Source organism: Tachysurus fulvidraco, chromosome 20 (assembly GCF_022655615.1).
Source record: "Tachysurus fulvidraco isolate hzauxx_2018 chromosome 20, HZAU_PFXX_2.0, whole genome shotgun sequence".
NCBI classification, from domain to species: Eukaryota; Metazoa; Chordata; class Actinopteri; order Siluriformes; family Bagridae; genus Tachysurus; species Tachysurus fulvidraco.
The window spans coordinates 5,891,253-5,913,026 of NC_062537.1; the positions used below are offsets into that span (position 1 = coordinate 5,891,253).

At 42.2% G+C, this 21,774-nt stretch overlaps 1 protein-coding gene across 4 annotated transcripts in view; it reads right to left on the bottom strand.

The window, feature by feature from the left end:
• ttc28 (tetratricopeptide repeat domain 28) overlaps positions 1 to 21,774 on the bottom strand; it is a 177,171-nt gene that overhangs the window by 68,124 nt on the left and 87,273 nt on the right. For all 4 annotated transcript variants that reach the window (XM_027139634.2, XM_027139633.2, XM_027139635.2 and 1 more), the window contains one exon: positions 1,533 to 1,680. In XM_027139634.2, the coding sequence (XP_026995435.1) occupies positions 1,533 to 1,680 (148 nt within the window). The remainder of the gene's footprint in view (positions 1 to 1,532; positions 1,681 to 21,774) is intronic.

Consider the following 21,774-nt stretch of genomic DNA (forward strand, 5'->3'; position numbering starts at 1 on the left):
TTACATTAATCTAAGACTGGACACGTCACTGCGAACGGGCTTATCGTGTCTGGGACTGAATGTAAACTCGTCTAGGAAACAGCGCGTCTCAGGTGAAAGTCTAGGCTCAGACAGGGCACTGCGACGTCTCGAGCTGTTTTCTCGTAGGGCTCTGGTACCAGCCAGTGGGTTTGGATGGCGTGCTTGTTGAAGAACGGGCGATTCAACCCGATTTCAATTCAATTCAATTAGACTGAAGGTCTAATCCCCTGCATGCAAATCCTTACACGGGAGAGTGAGAGCTCAAACTAATAAAGAAGCAGAGGAGAGGATCAAACCTCTGGCGGTGAGATGGGGAAAAAAAAAAGATAAGAGGGAAGAAAGAAAGACAAGAGGAAAAAAGGACACAAACATAGAGAGCAGAAAGAGGAAGAGAATGATACAGTGTCAATGCAGTGGTAGAGATCATCTCTCTCTGTGGGGCTGATTATGAAGAGCTGCTCTACATAATCTTTCCAGTCATACATTCATATTCTCTCTCTCTCTCTCTCTCTCTCTCTCTCTCTCTCCCCCTCCCTGTGTGTGTGTGTGTGTGTGTGTGTGTGTGTGTGTGTGTGTTTGCCCAGCCAGATTGGGACAGCAAGGGAAATAACGGATGTCATTAGGAGTATAACAGCTTCATTTTGGGAACGTTCCCAAGACCGAGGCAGTTTGTGTGTCACTGATTTACCTCCAAATAAAACTGGCTGTTTAGTCAGAGGCCACAGATGTATATTGTCAGTCTCTGTGTCCATGGTTGTATCACACACACACACACACACACACACACACACACACACACACACACACACACACACACACACACACACACACACACACACATACACACATACACACATACACACACACACACACACATACACACACACACACACACAGTAAACAGGCAGCTGTAGAAATATATCTCCACCAGACAGCTCTTCTCATTGCGAGGTCTCATCCTCAGTAAACAGCGGCTCTGCTGTTGCGACCGAGGCAGAGATTTCACAATCGCAAACAAACTGCGACAACCTCCGAGGGCTCGGCGTCTGCAGTAAGCGAGTGCACGTGGGTGATTGTGTGCACGTACAACGTTGACTCCTAAAGGCTTTTTTGTTTATAATTAATCCAAATTGGTACTAAATCTGTTGGTAAAGGCAATCTTTAGCTGAAAGAGCAATATAGCTGAAAATCCTGTTCGTACATAATATCCTGTTTTGCTTGCCTGGAAATAGCAAACCATGACAAAAACAAAGTTTGGTGTTGTGGTGTTGTCTCCGCGTCGCTTTTCAAATACATTGCTAGTGTCTTTATTTTCTCTTATGTCTAGAGCTCATCAGCTGATGTATGTAGTTACAGCATCGCACCACTGAGAAGCTACAATATCGAAATGACTGATTTTTTCTAAACTCTTAGCTAAAGCTAGCTACTTAGAAGGTCAACAGCTTCAAAAACGTTAGCAAAAACATTCTGCACTCTTAATAAGACAACTGAAGCACTCCAAAAACACACACCTCGAAGTGGCGACTTCATGGCGGCCTCCACCATGCCGACGAGCAGCTGCAGGCTCTTGGGGTCCTGAGCGAGACCGGAGGCAAAGGCGGCCAGAGCATCTGCGTGCCGGCCCAGGTACTGGAGGGCAACGCCCTGTCGGAAGTATGCCTGTAAAGAAAGAGAGGGAAACACACACACACACACACACACACACACAAGAAAAGAAAAAAGAAAGATGATGTCAGATTCCTGGTGTGTAAGACACAATTGTACACCACTGCAATGGTCAGTGGATCAATACGCTGTGGTACTGTATGTAAATCTTACAATAGCAATACTCGGAATATTATACTAGCGTATACACCGTATTCCAAGGAAGAACGACACATCAGGCTGCTGAACGGAAGCGTCGGATGGCTGACGAGCACCTGAGCTGTGATCTATGATAATTTGAGCAAATTGCACAGATACTTCATCCTTCTCGAATCAGACAGTCAAATCCTTTACAAACGACATTAGCAAAGCTTCTCTGCTAAAACTGATCCAGCTCAAACAGAGCGCTGGTGGCGGCGGCGGTGACGGAACGTGATTAGCCGCAGAAAAAGCTGCAATCAGAACATCTGGGGCACTCGAGAATTTCACCACTGGAGAATTCCACCAGCAAGCCTCAAACCAGCTTGTGGAATATTGTGAACAGTCGAGGGTGAACGTTTGTACGGCCTTACAGACGGTTCGAAGAAAAAGAAGAAGACGGCGTTAAGATCCATTTTCATAACCTAACACACGATGAGTGTTATATTAACGTGCTCGCGCTGATATATTGTTCATCCTGTAGCAACAGCTCAGGGATTGTTGTTATTTACCCGGTTGTTGATGTGGTGTCTTTAGTCACTTATTTATCACTGGACGTTAATCTTTAGAGTCAGGGTTACGGAAACTACATTTCCTGTCCAGAGAGAATCTTCAGGACAAACACATCCATTCAAAAGTTAAAACATAGAGATTATACTGTAGCTGCTGCAGCACAAGTGACAACAGGAACTAACTTTGCTTCTAAACATTAAATAGAACCAGAAAATGCTGTTACAACTGTGTAAAAAAATGGCTTTTAGGTACAATCGAAAATATCACATCAGCTCCGTGAGGATTATTATATTAAACTATTCACGTTGCTTATTATTATTATTATTGTTCATTTTGAGTGACATGTTATGTGAAATCTGGCATCTACTGTATGCCTGGTGACTATGTATCGGGCCAGAGTGAAGCAGCACATCTCAGCTGGTGTAACTGTTCTGTTGTCTTTCTAATCCTCCATTAGATAAAGAGGTAGCTCATGCAAACAATTCTACTAACGAATGAAGGCTAATGTAGTCAGTCAGTATGGTAGTGTTGGACTGAAGTATCCCTTTAACTGCCATCAGCGCTAATCAGCACTCTGTATGCAGCTCTGTTTCTGTGGTCCTGCGAGGGATTGTCTTATACATAATGACTTAATTTTCACTCTGAGGCTTGTTTCATTATGCCGCTAATGTTCGACTACAGGGCTCACCGTCTCTACAGCCTGGGATTGATACACACACACACACACACACACACACACACACGTGTGGGGCATCCTCGGTAGGAAGCTAGTTCAGGTCTCATACGTATCGTCCCTGGAATTTTTTTTTCAATCCTACATTACGAGAGAGTGAAGAGCTGTGAAAAGTGACACGATGAATTTATAGAGACCGTCCGTAATTAATTTCATGACGCCCAGGAGGGGCGTGACCCTTTGATTACAGGGACATCATCTCTCTCTCCCTCTCTGTTTTTTTTTTTGACTGCTTCATTGAAACGGACTGAGAACAGAGGGGCAGATTGAATACGACGCATTAACCTTTAGCCTAATTGTGTTATTACAGAACCTTACAAGACATCACGCACTGCTCACTGTTGATTGCCTCAGAGTGTGTGTGTGTGTGTGTGTGTGTGTGTGTGTGTGTGTGTGTGTGTGTGTGTGTGTATGTGTGTGTAGGGAAAAATAAAACAATAAAATAACAATAAAATAACAATAAAAAACACATCTTGCTAAACCATCGCATCATGCAATTACATTTAATCTGCTTTTGACATTTTATTGGACCAACGATCAAAGTTTCTTACACAGGAGGCTTTTAAAAACATCATTTTGGTAGGGTATTAGACAGGAAATGCATTTTTTGTTATTGACAGAAGCCGGCTTATGCTAATTGGCAGACGTCTGCAGGGTGCCGGAGAGATGATTCACACAGAAATGTACTTTTTTTTCTATTTTTCTATTTAATAGTTTTTTTGAGAATGTCAAACTTCAAACAGAGTTTCAAATGTGTGTGTGTGTGTGTGTGTGTGTGTGTGTGTGTGTGTGCGTGCATGTGTGTGCATGGACTTCTGATGTTAAACATTTCCTTTTTAATCATTTGACTTTTGTTCAGGAAATTCAAGATTTCGTTTAAAAATATTGTATTATTAGTAGTTAGTAATAGATTATGTAGAGTACATGTGGATGTTTCACCGTATGAAAAAAATGTGAAAAAAATGTGTGTGTGTGTGTGTGTGTGTGTGTGTTCCGTCTTTTTCAGAGCCCTCTCAGCTCCAGTGCACAGCAAATCTTTGATGAGAGCTTTTAGACAAATTGCACTCAAAGCAATGGCATTCACGCTCTTGCCGAGATAAAGAGAAAGAGCGGTTTGTTTCGATCCCATTTCTTTAAAATGTTAAGTATCACAATCAATATTATGACCATAAGTGATTCCCTCCTCCATTTTTTGGTGAATGAGCATCGCAGTGTTTACAGTTTCTCTTGCACCACTTTAGCTCTCACCAGTTAACTCTTATGCCATTCCCTTTGAAGCCTTTTGTTTTCACTCGATCATTTCTTTTTCTCCCTGACACACATTCCTCACACTTCCTGACACCCATCGCTTCATTGAGAGCCTGCACGGCGTTTCTTCAGAAAAGAGCAAAAAGTGACGCCTGCTCTTGAACGAGCAACCGCCCGATCTTCACATGTAGTCAAACATGAAGACAAACACGGCGCATAACTCCTCATGTAGCAACTTAGTGCTTTGCTGAGCTGTACGTCAGAGCAGATGATTAGGAAAGGGAGTGCACTGAGGGGAGAGGCGAGGTAAAGTAGGCGTGTCAGCTTAACTCCATCGAGCCGGAAAACTCGGGTCTGTTCATGACGGCTCTCGAAGCCATTCATCCGGCTTCTGAGGAACTCTATTCATGAGAATAGAAAATCATGATGGTTTTATTTAAGGGCTCTACAACCGGAGTCGTCGGCTTCTAGTAAACAAACAAACGTAAATGAGATTCGCACGTTTCGTCCGGCTTCTGAGCCTAATTTGCCGGTCTTGTTTCACGAGCCTCAAAGGCAATTAAATCCGGCACTTAAGTAGTAATCGCTTTTCTCGGCCTTTTCTTCGGGATTAAAATGCTGCGGGGTAACAGCGGTGTTAAAAAAGCACTCAGTGCTCAGAGTAAACAACTGTATAGCACTGACAACATAAGTAGTGCTACCCTGATCCATTAGGATTCTCTGCTTTGTGACTCGCTGACTGAATGTACAACATCAACAGGAGGTGGAAACGTCTTTGCGTGTGTTTATATATGGTTCTCTATTCTGGCGAATGCCTTGTGAGTTTACTGGCTGCCTAGCAACATTTTCCTGCCTCCATCCCCGCAATGTGGATTGCTATCACTTAGCTTCAAGCATGCAGACAGAGAGCGTGCAATTAGCTCCCTAACAAAACGCTCTCTTGCCTTTGATTTGAAGAGTCGGCTTCATAAAAGTGACACAGTGTTTTATTTACCCCACAACAGTAAGGTAACTTCGTATCTTTGATCCTCCAAAAATCAAATGTGACACACGTGGCCAAATATGTCTGAGCCCACGGCGAGACGATATTAGTCATGAAAAAGCAGGCAGAACGCTCCAGCCTTCCCCGTGTGCGTTGTTCGATCGATAGGCTCACATCAAGCCGCAGAGAAGTGCGTGGAAAAGGTCATACTTCAGAGCCGTGATCAATACTCGCATTTCAAATTACAACTGTTATACACAGGAACAATGACAATGACAATCAAGAAATCTGCTACTATCCTGGCCTTGAAATCATAGAATGGGTTTATTTGAAGGAGGAGACAAAAAACAAACAAACCGCTGGCTGTACTTTTTTTAATTAAAAGATCTGTCTCATATAGCCTTCACTTTAGCATGACCTGGAACAATGAATATATCAGTGCCTGAGTCCACTGAATTAGCACATATCCCCACAACCATGCTGCAAAAGCCCAGGGAAAGCCTTCACTGAACAGTGTAAGATTGGGAATGGGATGTTCACCAAACATATGGGTGTCATTTTCAAGTGTACACATACTTTTGGCCATATGATGCATCATAAAAACTATCGTTATGCTGTCCAGACTGGAGTACAATCCGTGGCTATAACAGTAACACCTACTGATTACCTGTTTTACAGAGCTAGATAATAACTGAGAGCAAGAGGAGCCTAACACTTGAGGTTGGGAGTATTAGCAGATGCCTCAATTATCTTTACTTACATTAATCAAGACCAGATGGCGACTGTACAAAAATATCCCTGGCTGGAATTCTGGAGACACAAACTGTGCATGTCTGAAGAATATTAGTTCTCATCAACTACAGAACAGCTTTACATATGCTATAAGCCATTTTTACCTTACACACATATGCCTTGTAGGTGCGACGCCTAGTGAGCAGAGACATCCTTCATCCAGAGCATGTAAGCGGACGATGTTAACCTTCCCGCCGCAGTCCCTTTAGGCGCATCGACACGTTACCTCTGAGGACTGACTATTCGCTGTCATGCATGAACTTGCATGACAGTGACATGGGTGTATCATAGCATGAGTGAGGTTCTTATTAATACATCAATTTGGTCTTGAAGCTTGAAGTGTTTCTGCTCTCCACCGAGGGAGAAACAAACCATGGGAGTATTAAATTGCTCCAGAATCAAGACAGCAGAATCAGCAAAGCTGGGAAGATGAGACAGATGGGCTGAGAGTTGAACACTACAGAGATTCTCTGCGCATTGCTACAAAAACGTCCTGATGCAAAAATTGATATGAGCTGAATTCTTGCCAGTGACAGTCTTCCTGTTAAGAGGAAAGAGAGACTATCAGGCACTTGATTTCTGTTGATATCAGCTAAAAATCAGTTAGTATCGACCATGGCCTATGTAAACAATAGCTGCATGGTTACTGATAGAAGCAATTAGAAGCATAGCTTGCAGCAATGAGCTGTTTGTCTTTGCAACACTAGGCTTAAAACCTGAATAGATTTATCCAGTAAACCCACAGCATCGTCATCATTTTAGAACCAGAGGCAGCTCTCGGATGTTATGCCTTCTTTAGCTTGGTGACTATTTTCATGGCTGGACCATATACAGTTGTAAATGGTAACTCATTTGTTCTCATAAGCAAGGAGGATGTAGTGCCAAGAAAGGAGGACAACAACGACTGTAAACACTAAAAAAAAATACAGCCACAAAGATGTTAGAATAACAGCAACTGTTAAGATCTTCATGGCTTGTAACAAGTAAACAAGTGACATGTCAAGCGTAAAATTGCGTGACAGAGAGAGGAAATAGAAGTGGACAGATGGAGTAAGGCTGGGTTTTCTAAAGCTCTCCTCACGGCTGGTCATTGTCCAGCAACTCTGTTTCCAGGTTGCCTGGAATGCAGATGCTTAGCTCTCCCTGGAGATTACCAGATAAATACACTCTAATGCATAACAGATGCAGCAAGCCCAAATATAGACCTGCTAATTCCACACAGTTAAGTTCAAGCTGCATGTTTAGAGGAATAGTTTTGAATAAACAATAGATACATAAGTGACAATGCATGTAGACTTCTTCGGTCCGCTTGGTGTGATGGCACGCTAGCCAACATTCAGCTCTAGTCTGGCAAGCTGGTGTTGATCGACTCGGTACTGCTTGGTAATCATTAGTGTACTTCAAACACAATTCTTACTGATGTGTCATTTTGGCAAGACCTTTAACCCAATTTTCAATTAGGCACAGTATCTCCTACGGTCCTACGGTAAGCGTGTTAAAAACCGCAGTGAGTTAAGACTCGTTCATAGTTAAAGGTAGCCAGATTTTGGTGACCAGCTGTGGAGAGATTAAAGTGTTGAAAGGCAAACAGCAAACCTTAATTGAAACCAATGTCATCAGCTGTTCCTGGCTGAAAAGTCAGGCCCAAAATAACAAGGCCGAGCTCCATGAATATTAATCTGTATTGTTGTGCAAAGCTAATCAAACATCATTAATCTGGACATGCACGCCTTTGTAAGCAGTCCAAAAGAGACAAACAAATGCATTCTGCTGCCAGATGCAGTCAGCGAGTCACCTGACCCTAAATACCCTCTGACTGTCCGAGATCGAGGTCCAACCAGCTGGGAAACGATGACAGATGCAGTGTTTATCAAAATAGTGGAAAAACAACTACAACTATTGGCATGGAGTCGTTTTTACTTCTGACTGTCCTGCACTGAATGCAGATCATCTGCTCTTGTATTCATTGAGAATGAAGGAGTTTATGACCTACTGACACAAACACCACGCTGGTGTAAGTCTAAACGACCTGGGTGGAATTTCAGAGCCATCACCGACTTCCTCGGATATCCTGTGTAACACCGTCTTAGCAGTGTGTATGAACCTTGCTGATAGGATAGCTGTGACTGTACTAGAATCCAGACAAGATGTCCCTGAAGGCTCAGGGTTTGCAGTACTGAGTGCACTGGAGTACGAAATTGAGGCTGCCGCAAGTTCAGCTGTTTATTCGGTTATTTTTTTTCTCGTTCCCCCGAAAGAGTCTCATTTCATACAACAAGGGGTTTAGGCAATTACTTGTGACAATAGCTGGCATGGCAGCCACAGGAAGGATTGATCCGGACAAGAAGGAACCCTGTTTGCTTTATTAAAAGCCATTCATCACCGTGCTTGGGTGTAATGGTGCAGAGAGCATAGTAGGATAGAAACGAGACTGTGAGCGTGTATGTGTGTGTTTGTGACTGAAGAGGACGAGCACCGTCACTGAGGAAGCAGTGTTTCATTAGCACACATCTCAGGTTCTGGTGGATGTTAAAAGAAAACTATTCAAGTGCACCACAGCTGCAGTGAGAACCCCCTGCTTGAGGGCTCGAGAAGCCTGAGGGCTTGTCTCACTTTTTTCCCCAATGTTGTCTAATCCCAACTTACCTCAGCTTCCTGCTTGTGCTGGTACACACTGATCAATATGCTACACGAAAGTAGGTGCAATACATGTTGCAAATAGTCAATGTTAGGAAAGTCTGTGGTCAAGAGGGATTCAGTCAATTTTTTTTCAGCAGAAGGCTCCTCAGCGCTGTCTCACCTTGCTGCAGGAAAGATGCTAAGCTGGCGGCACAGGCAGCAACATGAAGGGCAGAACACCACAAAGAGCCAGAGAAAGAAGGACAGGAAAAGGAGGGTGAGTGCAGGCCTAGAGAACTGTCAGGCACACACATAATAGGCTGTCAGATTCGTATGTAAAGCTGAGCTGGGAGGCTTGAGATGATTTTTATTGTTAAAGGTGATCACTCACCAGGTGTGGAATCAGAACAAGCCAACATGGCTAATACTAAGGCAAGCAGTATGAGTCTTCAACATGATCTTCCAGTACTGACTGACATCAAGGGTGCTAAAACAGGCATGATCTTCATCTTGGATTACACACAGATCTTCATTCTTCAATTATTTGCTAGCAGTGTCAGTTATTTGTTTAAATTAAGTGAAACTAACAAGCAACATGCAAAATACAAGTATCACATACATGTATTAGATAAAGATATTTTGCCCTTCTGGCAGCAGGCATATGTTTCTTTTTTCTGGCCCACGGCACAATCGATTGCACAAAAGTACATAAAATCCAAATGTTCTGCTGCAAAATATCATAGAGACAACACATAATTACAAGCCAGTCCTTATACGCAGAGACTAGCTCAGAATTAGCTGAAATGATACACCCACTTCTGATTTACACACCAGATAAGCTGCCAGCAGCTCCAAGCAGCCTCATGTTTATCCGAGCTATTTCTTCCCAAAGGGAATCCAACTGTTTCCCCCTCAACCCTGCTCTTCCTCTCCAAAAGGCACAAATAAAGAGCCTTGCACTCGTAGGCGGATGACACGTAAAGGAAAAATAAAGTGCCTTAACGTGTGGTTGGACTGTATTAGACTAGGGAAACCTCTGGGTCTGTCAGGCTGGGTTCAAAGCTTCTTTATGGCCACAGCAATGAACAAAGCAAAACGGAGAAAAAAATGGATGTTGCAAATATTCCCAAAAGGCTGCTTTGCTGATGTCATCAGAAAGGCTTGACACTAATAAAGCAGAAGACTTTGAAAATCAGGGGCGTCAAATACTGTGCTGTCTCTGATTGGCACCGGGGAGATGGGTGAAAAGAGCTGCTTCTGTAATTGAAATCAAAGTGCAAGGCTGGCTACTACCAATGAGGCATCAACTGGGATGCGAGAGCTGCCTCTCACCCTGCTCAGAATAGCTCCTGAACGCAAAGGCTGGGAAAAGGCTTTTTTTTTTTTTAAAAATTAACACCATTAACACCGAGTCAGACACCCAAGAGTATGATAGTGATAGTATGATAGCAGCATGATAGTGAGATGAGGTGAGACCATTAGGCACTCGCTACCTTAAGGGTGGTCTGTATCTCCATCTGCAAGAAGCTTTTGATCTTAAGCGACTTGAACGTTTAACGAAAGAAGCTCTGTGAAGTGCTGAAAGCCGTTATGATGCAACGTGATGAAGTCACGTCTGTGCATGGCTCCGCTTTTCTGCTGTGCTCTTTGAACATGCTGTTAATTTTACAGGTAGTGCCATACAGAAGGGCAAAGAAAGATGGCATTCACTGGCCCTTGGCAAGCGGGTAATCCGCTGCAGCTGAGACATGGATCTGAAAGTTTTGACCTGTAGGGGAGACATGACTTCACTACTGAGGCAACCAACAGCTTTCTGCCAATAATTTTGTAGCAGTCACAGTGATCTCATGCCATGTTGGCGCCAGTGAATGGTGCCTCCAAAGCTTTTAGAGTAATTCATTCAAACAGTTAGTTAGGAAGGCCATTATACGCCACTTTTTAGAGAAAATGATAGCTAGAACGAAAAAGGTAACAAACAAATCATACATTACTGTGACTCAGTAATACAATCGAAGTTCATCTCTAATTAACAATGAACCAGAGTTTGCAATCCAGGAAACAGCATAAGGTTCTAAAAAAGACAGATAAACACAAGCTCTTCGACCTGGCTCTGCTCTGGTTGTTCTTACCTGCATATGTCATGTTTATTGACAGTGTGTAATGGGTGACCTTTAGCTAATCCTGAACAGACACATCTTTCTGCTAATCCTAGCCCTCCACTAGGCAAAGGTCCAATGAGGAGGCATGCTGTGTGACACCAAGCTCATTATATATCTTTGGTTTGCAAAGAAGCAGTTCATTACTGTCACCAGCTGAGCATGCAACGCCTCTCCTTCCCTTATGAAGATGAAATGAACTCAGTCAGGGTCTATACTGGAACTGGGGGAATAATTAAAATTCACAGTATGAGCACTCTACAAAACACTATCCTGTTTTTTATGGTATTTCAGGATAAGCATATTGCCAACATAGTGTCATCAAATAATGCCATTTAATTATATAGCTGCGGACAGAGCTAGTTCTACGGACACATTAGTTCTATAGACACAGCTAGTTCTACAGACACAGCTAGTTCTATAGACACATTAGTTCTACAGACACAGCTAGTTCTATAGACACAGCTAGTTCTACAGACACAGCTAGTTCTATAGACACATTAGTTCTACAGACACAGCTAGTTCTATAGACACAGCTAGTTCTACAGACACAGCTAGTTCTATAGACACATTAGTTCTACAGACACAGCTAGTTCTATAGACACAGCTAGTTCTACAGACACAGCTAGTTCTATAGACACATTAGTTCTACAGACACAGCTAGTTCTATAGTCACAGCTAGTTCTACGGACACATTAGTTCTATAGACACAGCTAGTTCTACAAACACAGCTAGTTCTACAGACACAGCTAGTTCTACAGACACAGCTAGTTCTACAGACACAATTACAGCTAGTTCTACAGACACAGCTAGTTCTACAGACACAGCTAGTTCTACAGACACAATTACAGCTAGTTCTACAGACACAGCTAGTTCTACAGACACAGCTAGTTCTATAGACACAGCTAGTTCTACAGACACAATTACAGCTAGTTCTACAGACACAATTACAGCTAGTTCTATAGACACAGCTAGTTCTATAGACACATTAGTTCTACAGACACAGCTAGTTCTATAGACACAGCTAGTTCTACAGACACAGCTAGTTCTACAGACACAGCTAGTTCTACAGACACAATTACAGCTAGTTCTACAGACTGATGAGATTATGATAAATATCATTATCATTTAGAAAATATGACTGATAATGCAAAATATTTTTTTTCTTTTTAAAGATAGTGGACACACAAAGTCATTAATTATCACATAGTTGTTTGACTAAATGAAATCACCTAAACACCCCTGATCAAAAGTTTACATATCCTTGAATGTTTGACCACATTATAAACACACAGGGGTTTAAATGGCTATTAAATGGAAGTTTCCACATGACTTATTGTAATTGTAATTAATGTCTGTGTAGAAATAGTCAGTGAGTTTCTCAGCTCATGAGGTGATGCCCTGACTTGGCTGGATATTGCACCATAGGAAGACAAATGAACTGCCAATGCGCCTGTGTAATAAGGTAGTTGAACTTTGAAAAAAGCAGGAAGAGGATATAAAAAGATCTCAACACTTGAAAATGCCAGTCAGTACTGTTCAAACTCTGATAAAGAGGTCCTGTTGATACTAAGCCACAGTCAGGTAGACCAAGAAAGATTTCGTCCACTACTGCCAGAAGAATTGTTAGGGACACAAAGAAAAATCCATAAACAACTTTGATAGAAATACAGGCTGCTCTGGAAAAAAGTGGTGGTGGTGTTTCCAGGAGCACAATAAAGAGGTACTAGAACACAAATGACCTGCATGGTTGAGTTGCCAAGAGAAAGCCGTTACTGGTCCCATGCCACAAAAAGGCCAGACTTCAGTACACAGACAAGCCTCACAGCCTCTAGCGTCATTTGGAGTGATGAGACCAAAACGGAACTTTATAGTCACAACCATAAACGCTATGTTTGGAGAGGAGTCAACAAGACCTACGGTAAACAGTACACCATCCCCACTGTAAAGCATGGCGGTGAATCTCTGATGTTTTGGGGCTGTGTGAGCGTCAGTGGCTGAGGTTAGTTAGTAACAATTGATGGCAAGATGAATGCAGCACGTTATCAGAAAATACTGGCAGACAATTTCCATTCTACAGCATGAAAGCTGCACATGGGGTGCTCTTGTATGTTTCAACATGACAAAGATCCCAAGCGCAAATCAAGAATGCCCCACCAATCTCTACAGAAGAAAAAGGTGAAGGTTCTAGAGTGACCATCAATATGTTTCCTGACCTCATTATCACAGATCACAAATGTGCAGTTTCTTCAAGACAACCGAAAAAAATTGCAGGAACCGGAGGCATTTTGCCGAGAAGAATGGGCAGCTATAGTACCTGAGAGAATTAAAGACCTCATGCACAATTATTACAAAGACTGCATGCCATCATCGATGCTAAAGGGGGCAATACAGCATATTAAGAACTAAAGGAATACAAACTTTTAAACAGGGATTATTTTCTTATTTTTATTTATTTAATTTTTTTGCCTTCTCAATTCTGGCAAATTATATATATATATATATATATATATATATATATATATATATATATATATATATATATATATATATATATTGAACAGACTTGTTAAATGGATGCCTTTATATAGTCTTTATAGGTCCATCCCAATATGAGTCTGTTGAAATAGAAGAAAAAGCTCTCCATCAAAAAAATATACTGTAAGGGAGTGCAAATGATCTAAATTACGGGCAGTCTTTCAGAGTATCATGAATTATAATTAGTCTTGAAACAGAAACATTCGGTTTGTTTATGTCACCCTTAAACACACACGTACACATGAATAAATAAAAAATGTATTAATTAAAAAAAAAAAAAAAAAACACCCAGAAACAACTACCACTATAAAATCAACAATCTCTATAGCCATCCATCTCCTTGTTAGTGTGCGGCCTCTAATTATTTCAGAAATGAAGAAATCCATGGCAATTAGTAGAGACTATCCACATGTGATGCTGCTTAAAATGTCAGAAAACATGTTCTCCTTACAGCTTTGCAGACAAATAATGTGTGTGTGTGTGTGTGTGTGTGTGTGTGTGTATTATATATATTTACAGAGTGCTGCACATCACATATATAGTATGAATGTAAAAGAAATGCAAATGGCTCTGGTGCATTTGCTGAGGCTTCAAGTTTACTGGAAGCTGCTTCATTGGTCACTGTGCATTGTTGTGGAAATGGCTTGGTTTCTTAAATGGTAATTTAGAGACGCTTCAAGTAGCCCAGGTCCACAGCAGCGGAGATAATGGGGCTGATTCTATTGAGCGTTTAGAGGATCATTTGCTCGGCGCAAGTGTTTACTGACTCGGTTTAAAAAGCCGGCAGATTAAAACTAAATAGCAAATGTGATGTGAGCGATTTCACCTCTACTCTTGCACAGAACCGACACTCGGTAGTGTGACCTATTACTGTAAAACGTTTATGTGACAGCTAAATAAAAATAACTTCAAAGTAAATTTTTAGTCAATTATATTTATAATTTCTTATTTGCTGATGGTGTTTTAAGATCGTTGTACAACCCATTGTTCAGGAGATCGTTTGAAGCTTGCAGCGTATTGATTCCAGGCAGCAATAAAATCACGGCATCGTCCTGGACACCCGGGGCTTTCAGAGCCGAGACCACCAAATGGCAACTACAAGCCGGTGGCATTTTAAAATCCATGTCCACCTTTGTTTGAAAAATTTTCAAAAGGTCATATTTTGCTGTCACGATGTGAAGAAGAATTCTGGATGAGACTGAGAGAGAGAGAGAGAGAGAGAGAGAGAGAGAGAGAGAGAGAGAGAGAGAGAGAGATTGCTCCAAGGTTGGCACAACAAGATGGACAAAATGCCTCTAAGCTCCAGCAAGCAAATGAGAGCTACAGACAGAATCGGGATCTGTCAGACATCTCCACCCAGGATCTGAGTCGCTTAGTGATTGAGACCATCTGATGGAGAGAAGGAACCGACAAAATGAGTTGAGGTATATTTGAGATAAGGGATTCGTGTCAAGCCGACAGAGTCAGGAAACATTGTTCAATCGCAGGCTAAGATGCTGAGAGATTACACGACACAGTGTTATTATTTATCATCAGTCAAACACACACACAAACCCTTTGCGGCTTTTCCCTCCTGTTACAGCCACGTCGCACTGCTCGTGTTCAAAGCTATTTTGAACTATTTTAGGAAAATGTTTTTTTTGGATTGTGGGGCGCTGGCCTGGTCAGCAGAGCAAAACAAAGTGGTCTAGTAAGCTGACGTTACTTTTATTTACAAGATTTTACTGGCAACTGCAGAAACCCACTTGGCAGATATGTTGAAACACGGCTGTTCTCTTTTGACGTAACCCCCAACTGATAGTATTTTAAGCAATTTGACGATCGAGTCGTGCTGCTTAATTACAGTGTCTACGCATAATTACTGCATGTCAGCGCTAAATCATAATCCAGGTGCTTAAGGAGTTGGCTGTGCCCGAGAGGCAGCTGTCCTGGTGCTGCCAGGCAGAAAAGAAAAAGATCTGTGGGAGGAGGCCCTCGTTGGGAACAGGGACGGCTGATGCATCGTACGCCAGGCCAAGCTCGAAAAACAGCTGGCGGCTTGCCTCCAGTCTCCTGTCCAGACACGCCAGTCAATCACAGCCCTGTATTTGTCTTGTTTCTCCCTTGTGGAAGCCACCACTTCTCTCTACTTACCTCATTATTTGGTTTTTGCTTTCTTCTTTGCCAGGCACAGGACAAAAAAAAAGGTTGCAGGTCCCATGACAATGCAGATGGACAGAGAAAGGACGTACGCCTCAATACACACACACACATACACACACACACACACACACACACACCCCACCCCTCACCAATCCTGTTAGCTACGACTACAGCACATGACTGGCATTGTTGTATGAGGTAATTAGACTGTCAATCAAGTCTCGCACGAATGACCTCTAGGTCAGGAGGAGGACATGTATTGAGTGTGGGCCAACTGAGTAGAATGTGACCTCTGGTATGTTCATGTGTTATGTAAAAAAAAACAAATACATACATAAATAAATAAATAAATAAATAAATAAATAAATAAATAAATAAATAAATAAATAAATAAAGACAGCAGAGGAAATGATGAGCCGGGTTTAATCAGATTTGACTAGTTGTTTGATTGCTCGGAAGCTGGGGAATTGTTCTGGACGCAAGGCGAATCACTCGTTTATCTATATATTTATGCACATTATTAAGTCTATAAATAGGGGCTGGTGTGACGGACACTGCGTAAATGTTTGGCTGGTTGGTGAGGACATTAAGACTTTTTAAAAGGTGTCAGCGCTTGTAGCTGTAACACTTAATGCTCTTTCTTTAAGTTTGTTTCTCTGCATTATGTTGTTGTTGTTTTTTTTGCTTACTCTTACTAAACTACAAGGGGAAAAGAGGTTCTACAATAAATAATATAATGTTAGTGATGGAATATTGCTGTGGTGCTGCAGAAGAGGAATATAAATGAACATCCGGGCTGTAAGAGTAACTCAGCTTTGCATCAGACTGCCTCACATCACCCGATTATTGATTATTTTCCTATAACAGCGCGCCATGTCATGTTCTATTTCTTACTTAGGTCCAGCATACATGTCACAGAAATTCAGTCTAGCAGATTTATCTCCAGTAAACAGATAAAGCATAACAATGACCCTTGGCTACTAGGAAAAAAATCGAACAATAACACAACTGCTCAAAAGCCTCGACCGCTTTGATATCCATCAGAATGGCTTAAAGAAGCATACAACTTGGTGGGCAAAAAAAAAAGGTGATAGTAAAAACAAATAAATAAATCAAATATCAGTGTTAGCTGGTTAGAGACGTGGATCAGATTTAGTTGAGTGTTGTGTGTAACAGAAATATACAGACATTAATAATTACCCTGCATTCACTAAATCTATGCTTTTATTAGAAGGGCTACTTGTGGTACTGTATATACTCCATGCCATCGCTGCTGTGTGGGGCAATTATAGCTCACCGTGACACACACACACACACACACACTCTCTCTCTCTCTCTCTCACACACACACACACATGCGCGCGCACACACACAGAAGACAGCACTGGGAGCAGATGCCCCAATAGTCTTTATTAAATCTTTAATAAACCAAACCCTCAACCCACCACTTGCTTTAAAACAGAAATATAATCCACAGAATCTTCCTGCTACGTGTTGATTTTATATGATTAGATTACCTGTGCAATGCTGCGATGATCCACCGACGCGCCCTTCAGAGTGCACTTTCTATTTTTCACGACACCACTACAACGAGACAATCGGCCTAACACTTCAGCTAGCCGTCAATCACGCTGCATGAGCAGAGTAAAAGCAAACGGCATACAGAAGGAGAAGAAGGCGGAGGCAGCAGTGGCCCTTTGCTCCAGCATCGATGCCCCCTCCCTGCCCCCAACCATCCACATCTAAGGCAGGGGAGAGGGAGCAGCGCGTTGCTTCAGAAGTCCTGCGCTAATGAGCGACGTCCCTGAGGACCGACAGAGGCCAGGGATTCAAACGCCTAGTCATCTTCTCAACTCTTCTTTTCATGTTTCTTTCTAAACGTGCAGAGAGATGCTCCTTTATCAGGTCATACTGAAGATTCGGACCTCTGCATCTTCCCCGTTCCATTTTCATCCGTTTCCACTCATGGCGAACGTTTAATCGGCTCAAAACGATTCACTTAGAGGAATAACGGAAAAATCTAGGTGCGTCCTCTCCCGAGGGAGGGAATGCCCTTTCCAAAAGCCTCAGCCCTGTGCGCTGTGAAATCTTTCTGCATTACATTTGTCTTTGTTGTTTTTTCCATTCATTAACATTAAAACTGTTTTTATTTTATTTTTTTAATAAAAAAAAATGATTCCAAGACATTCCGTATTATTACAGTTATGGCACAATAGAACTTGTTAATTTTCTTATTCAATTAACTTTAGCTTTGTGTCACTTTTGAAAAAAGACAGGCACCAAGTCGAGTACCATGTCTTGGTTAATTCACTGACAGCATGGTCTATTAGCATGCGTCTGCTAATTAATGATTCTGGAGTATTTACTGAGACGGCATGACGTTCGATGTTGGTCTCGTTAACATCCATTTCCAGCAGTGTGCAAAGGCTCAGAGGGTTTATTTTATTTATCTGTTTCTTGTTTGTTTTTTGTTTTTTTTTATACTTGGAACGCACATTAACAACCAAAAAAGCACGACGCGAGGCACTCGATACTGCGCTTTACATCACCGTGCCTTTCAGAGGCAAGCTGAAACATTTATGGGTGCACATCATTCAATATACTGGCTGTGAAATCTGAGCGTCGAAGCCCTCCCCCTGCAATTTTCTACTGAAAGTGAGAGACAGACAGAAGAGAGAAAGAAAGAGACGGATGACAATTTATTATTTGTTTTTTTTTTTAAAGATATTTTTCCACAGGTGTCAACTGCTGCCTATTGTACTATAAATAATGCATGCGTACGAATCCACCAGTCTCTCTCATTGTGCAGCAAGTCCTTACTGATTAAAAAAGGTCAAGTTTGCCCTGTTTGCTGCTGTGTTTCCTAAAATACCGTTAAGCTAATGAGTGAGAACACGTGCGCTTTCCTAACAGCTCGAAAATCCTTGATGGTATGAAAAAAGGGGGGGAGAAGGGGGTGGGGCCTCCATTTTTGGCAACCCGTTCTCCTTTCCTCGGCCTGTCTCGCTGTTTGACCTAACGTCTGACATTCGGCGAGGCAGAGGAGAAGGAATGCTACATTCCGGCAGAGTTATTGTTCTTCTCCCATATGGTATTCTCCTTATTACAGTAACACACTTTTCCTGCTCAAAGCCTGTGTTTAGAAACTCGTCCATTATCATGTCCTAAAGTGCGAAAAGACAAATTTAGAAACAATCTGTCTTCCGGCACTGAGGCTTTAAGGAATATGAAGGGTTGGGATTCATATATAGCTTGCACTCTGGTTTGTGTGTGTGTGTGTGTGTGTGTGTGTGTGTGTGTGTGTGTGTGTGTGTGTGGTATAGACATCTCGCTATATTCACTAGTTTCTACATTTTTGACTCATAGTTGATTTTGTTGCATTTTTGACTCATAGTTGGCATTCTGTTTTTTTTGCATGTTTTTTCCTAAAACATTTAAGGCACTATTTTGACAAACGTCGCCCACAACTAAACATTTTAATTAAACTGATCTGATTGAATTTTATTAAAAAGGCCTCTAAGGCTGTAATGATCTGGCACGTCTGCTGCTACTGTGGTAGGACAAGCCAGGTAACATGAGAAAGTAGGTCAGAGGCGTGTTTCCGTCCTTCTGCATTTTTTCTGCACGATTTTAGAGTAAAGGATGTTCTTGAGGTCATCGACTGGTCTGCTTTGTACTCGTGTATTACAGGAGTGTGTATCTGTGTGCTTAGGTATGTGGAAGAGGGCAGACTTCAGCGCTTTCTTTAAAGTAAAGTGTAACGTTGCCCTGTGCAGCAGCAGTGTGAAAAAGATGTAGTTGTCTCGAAGTAAGCACACGTGCAAGCCTGAGCCTTCATCGTGTGTAAAGAAAGCTGGCTCGTGGTAAAAATCAGCAGATGACCAAATAAGAGAGAAAAGAAAAAAATATATATATTTTTATACGTGAATACAAAAAAGACAATATACATCCATATAAGAGACAGATGAATGGAAGGTTTTCAGAGTGTGGCCTTGGACAGTCGTATGACATTTTCTGCAACCTCAAAAGAATCAATCCACCACGAGCCAGGCTCTGACTGGGTTGTAGTAAAAAACTACAGCAAGCGTTTTAAGACCTTCGAAGGAGCTTCTAAAGTGTGCGTTTAATAGACACCTCAAAACGTGATACAGGAGCATCTTCACGCTGCGATGATTTGGCCCAGAAAAAGAGTGAACGTGAAAAGCACTGGGGTGACATTATCATGGCTCACAGACGCAGACTAGCAGGGTGGGGATGCAAACCGTTTTAGACTAAACGCTTTAGAGGATTATTTCAGCTCCAGCCCCGGGAAGACGTAAAACACACTGCGAAGTGTGTGTGTGTGTGTGTGTGAGAAAAAGAAAGAGGATAAAACCTGCATTCTTAAAATGCACATTTCAATCATTGTCTCATTCAGAGGTCTGCACATATAGAGGTCTTCTTTAATTCTGTGGCTGCATCAACACAGGATAATGTCACAAATCTCCTGAGCTTCACTTCCCCATTCCCTTGAATATTCATCTGTGTCTCTTACCTCTGCTGCACTGCTGAAGCCCTAAAAAAAAGTCCCTTACACACACACACACACACACACACACACACACACACACACAGGGTGACTCTCTCTTTGCCCAAGTCACAATGAAGCTCTCATTCTTGATTCTTTGCCTACAATGAAGTCTTCTAAAGAAATCTTTCAGTTAGGGAGGACTCGGGAGGCAAGAAGATTGCTGCCGAAGTGCCGTTTTCACAGAATTTCTGATGCAGTCATCACCGCTAACAAGACTATGGGTGCTGCTGGAATGCAGGATGGAATGCCTGAACGCAGCGAGATGAGCCATAGAGAAGAAAGTAAATCAGTACGGTGTGACAGTCAGGAAGGGGAGCAGATGTGCGAGATCTCCCTGCTCTTACATTTACACCTCACTTTTTTTTCCCTTAAAAAAAAAAATCTTTTTTTTTCTTTCCTCCTCTCCTGAGTGCTGCTGTGCACTGAGGATTAAAGACCTCCTTGTGCCTCGGCAGAACTCTAACCCCGGCTGCACAGAGAGCTGCATGTGCAGTTCCAGCATTAGTGCTGGGTGGGAATTCTCCTGTCCGTGAGGTGTCACGTACGAGACATGTGAGCATTTCTGTGTCTTCTTGTGCTGGCCCATCTGCTAAAGACGTTTAATTGACAATCGTGTTGTCTTACAACTTGACAGCAGGAGACAGAAGGACGGGGAATAACGGCTCCTGCAGTTCTATGCTTTTCAATTAGTTGGTGTTCTTAATTGGATTGCGGGCAAAAGCACCCACCAGTCTGTCTGCCGCCGTTTCTATACACAGGGGCGGACAAATGATCCGTTTATTAGATAACCCGCTGGGCAAGTAAACACTCTGGTGTGTTGCCCAGTCCCATGTTAAACTACAGAAGTAGACATCACAAAACCTTCTTTAAGGTTAACTGCATGAGATGCGTTTCCTTTCAGCTTTGTTTTGAACTGAATGTTAGCCAATTGAACGAGGGCTTACATGAAAAAATCTCACACACCTAATAGCTACCTTTCTACAGTATAATAACATAACATACAGCGAGCTAGTTACTGTAGCTACTAACATGTACAACAGGAAACGACTACATCCATGATCATGCACACAGATTGAAAAATAAACTAAATAAGCAGGACGCTTCCCATCGTTGTTGCCCAGGCGAGTGATCTGCCCATCGCTGCTGCACACTGCCTTGTCCTCTGTGTGCTGAGAATGTAGGTGAGTGTGTGCTATTCTAGGAAACTTCTATTTTCACCCCCAGCAACTACACTAGGCCACTACAAATAATCCCTATCCTACACACATCTGTGGTACAGAACCGACCCGAAGCTCCTGACCTCAAATACTCCATGTAAACTAAACCGTGCTTGTTATCGTTTCCCTAATTCCTCTGATGGGTAATTATTTTAGCACCGGCTTTTTTCATGGGTCGGTCCTGCTACACTTATCTTCATTTGAAATTGGTCGGGTGTAAGTAGACTAAGCAGGCGATAATTATGATTTCACCTCTTCCTGCTTTTTCAGTAGCCACCCCTGGCCTCTATTAATTGAATCAGTTCCGGTGAGCGATTCTTTGCTCTGTTCTCTGCCTCAGAGGTAAGCATGTGTACTGGAGTCCATGTCATTGTGAAGGCAGATAAGGCTTAGCTTTGTGC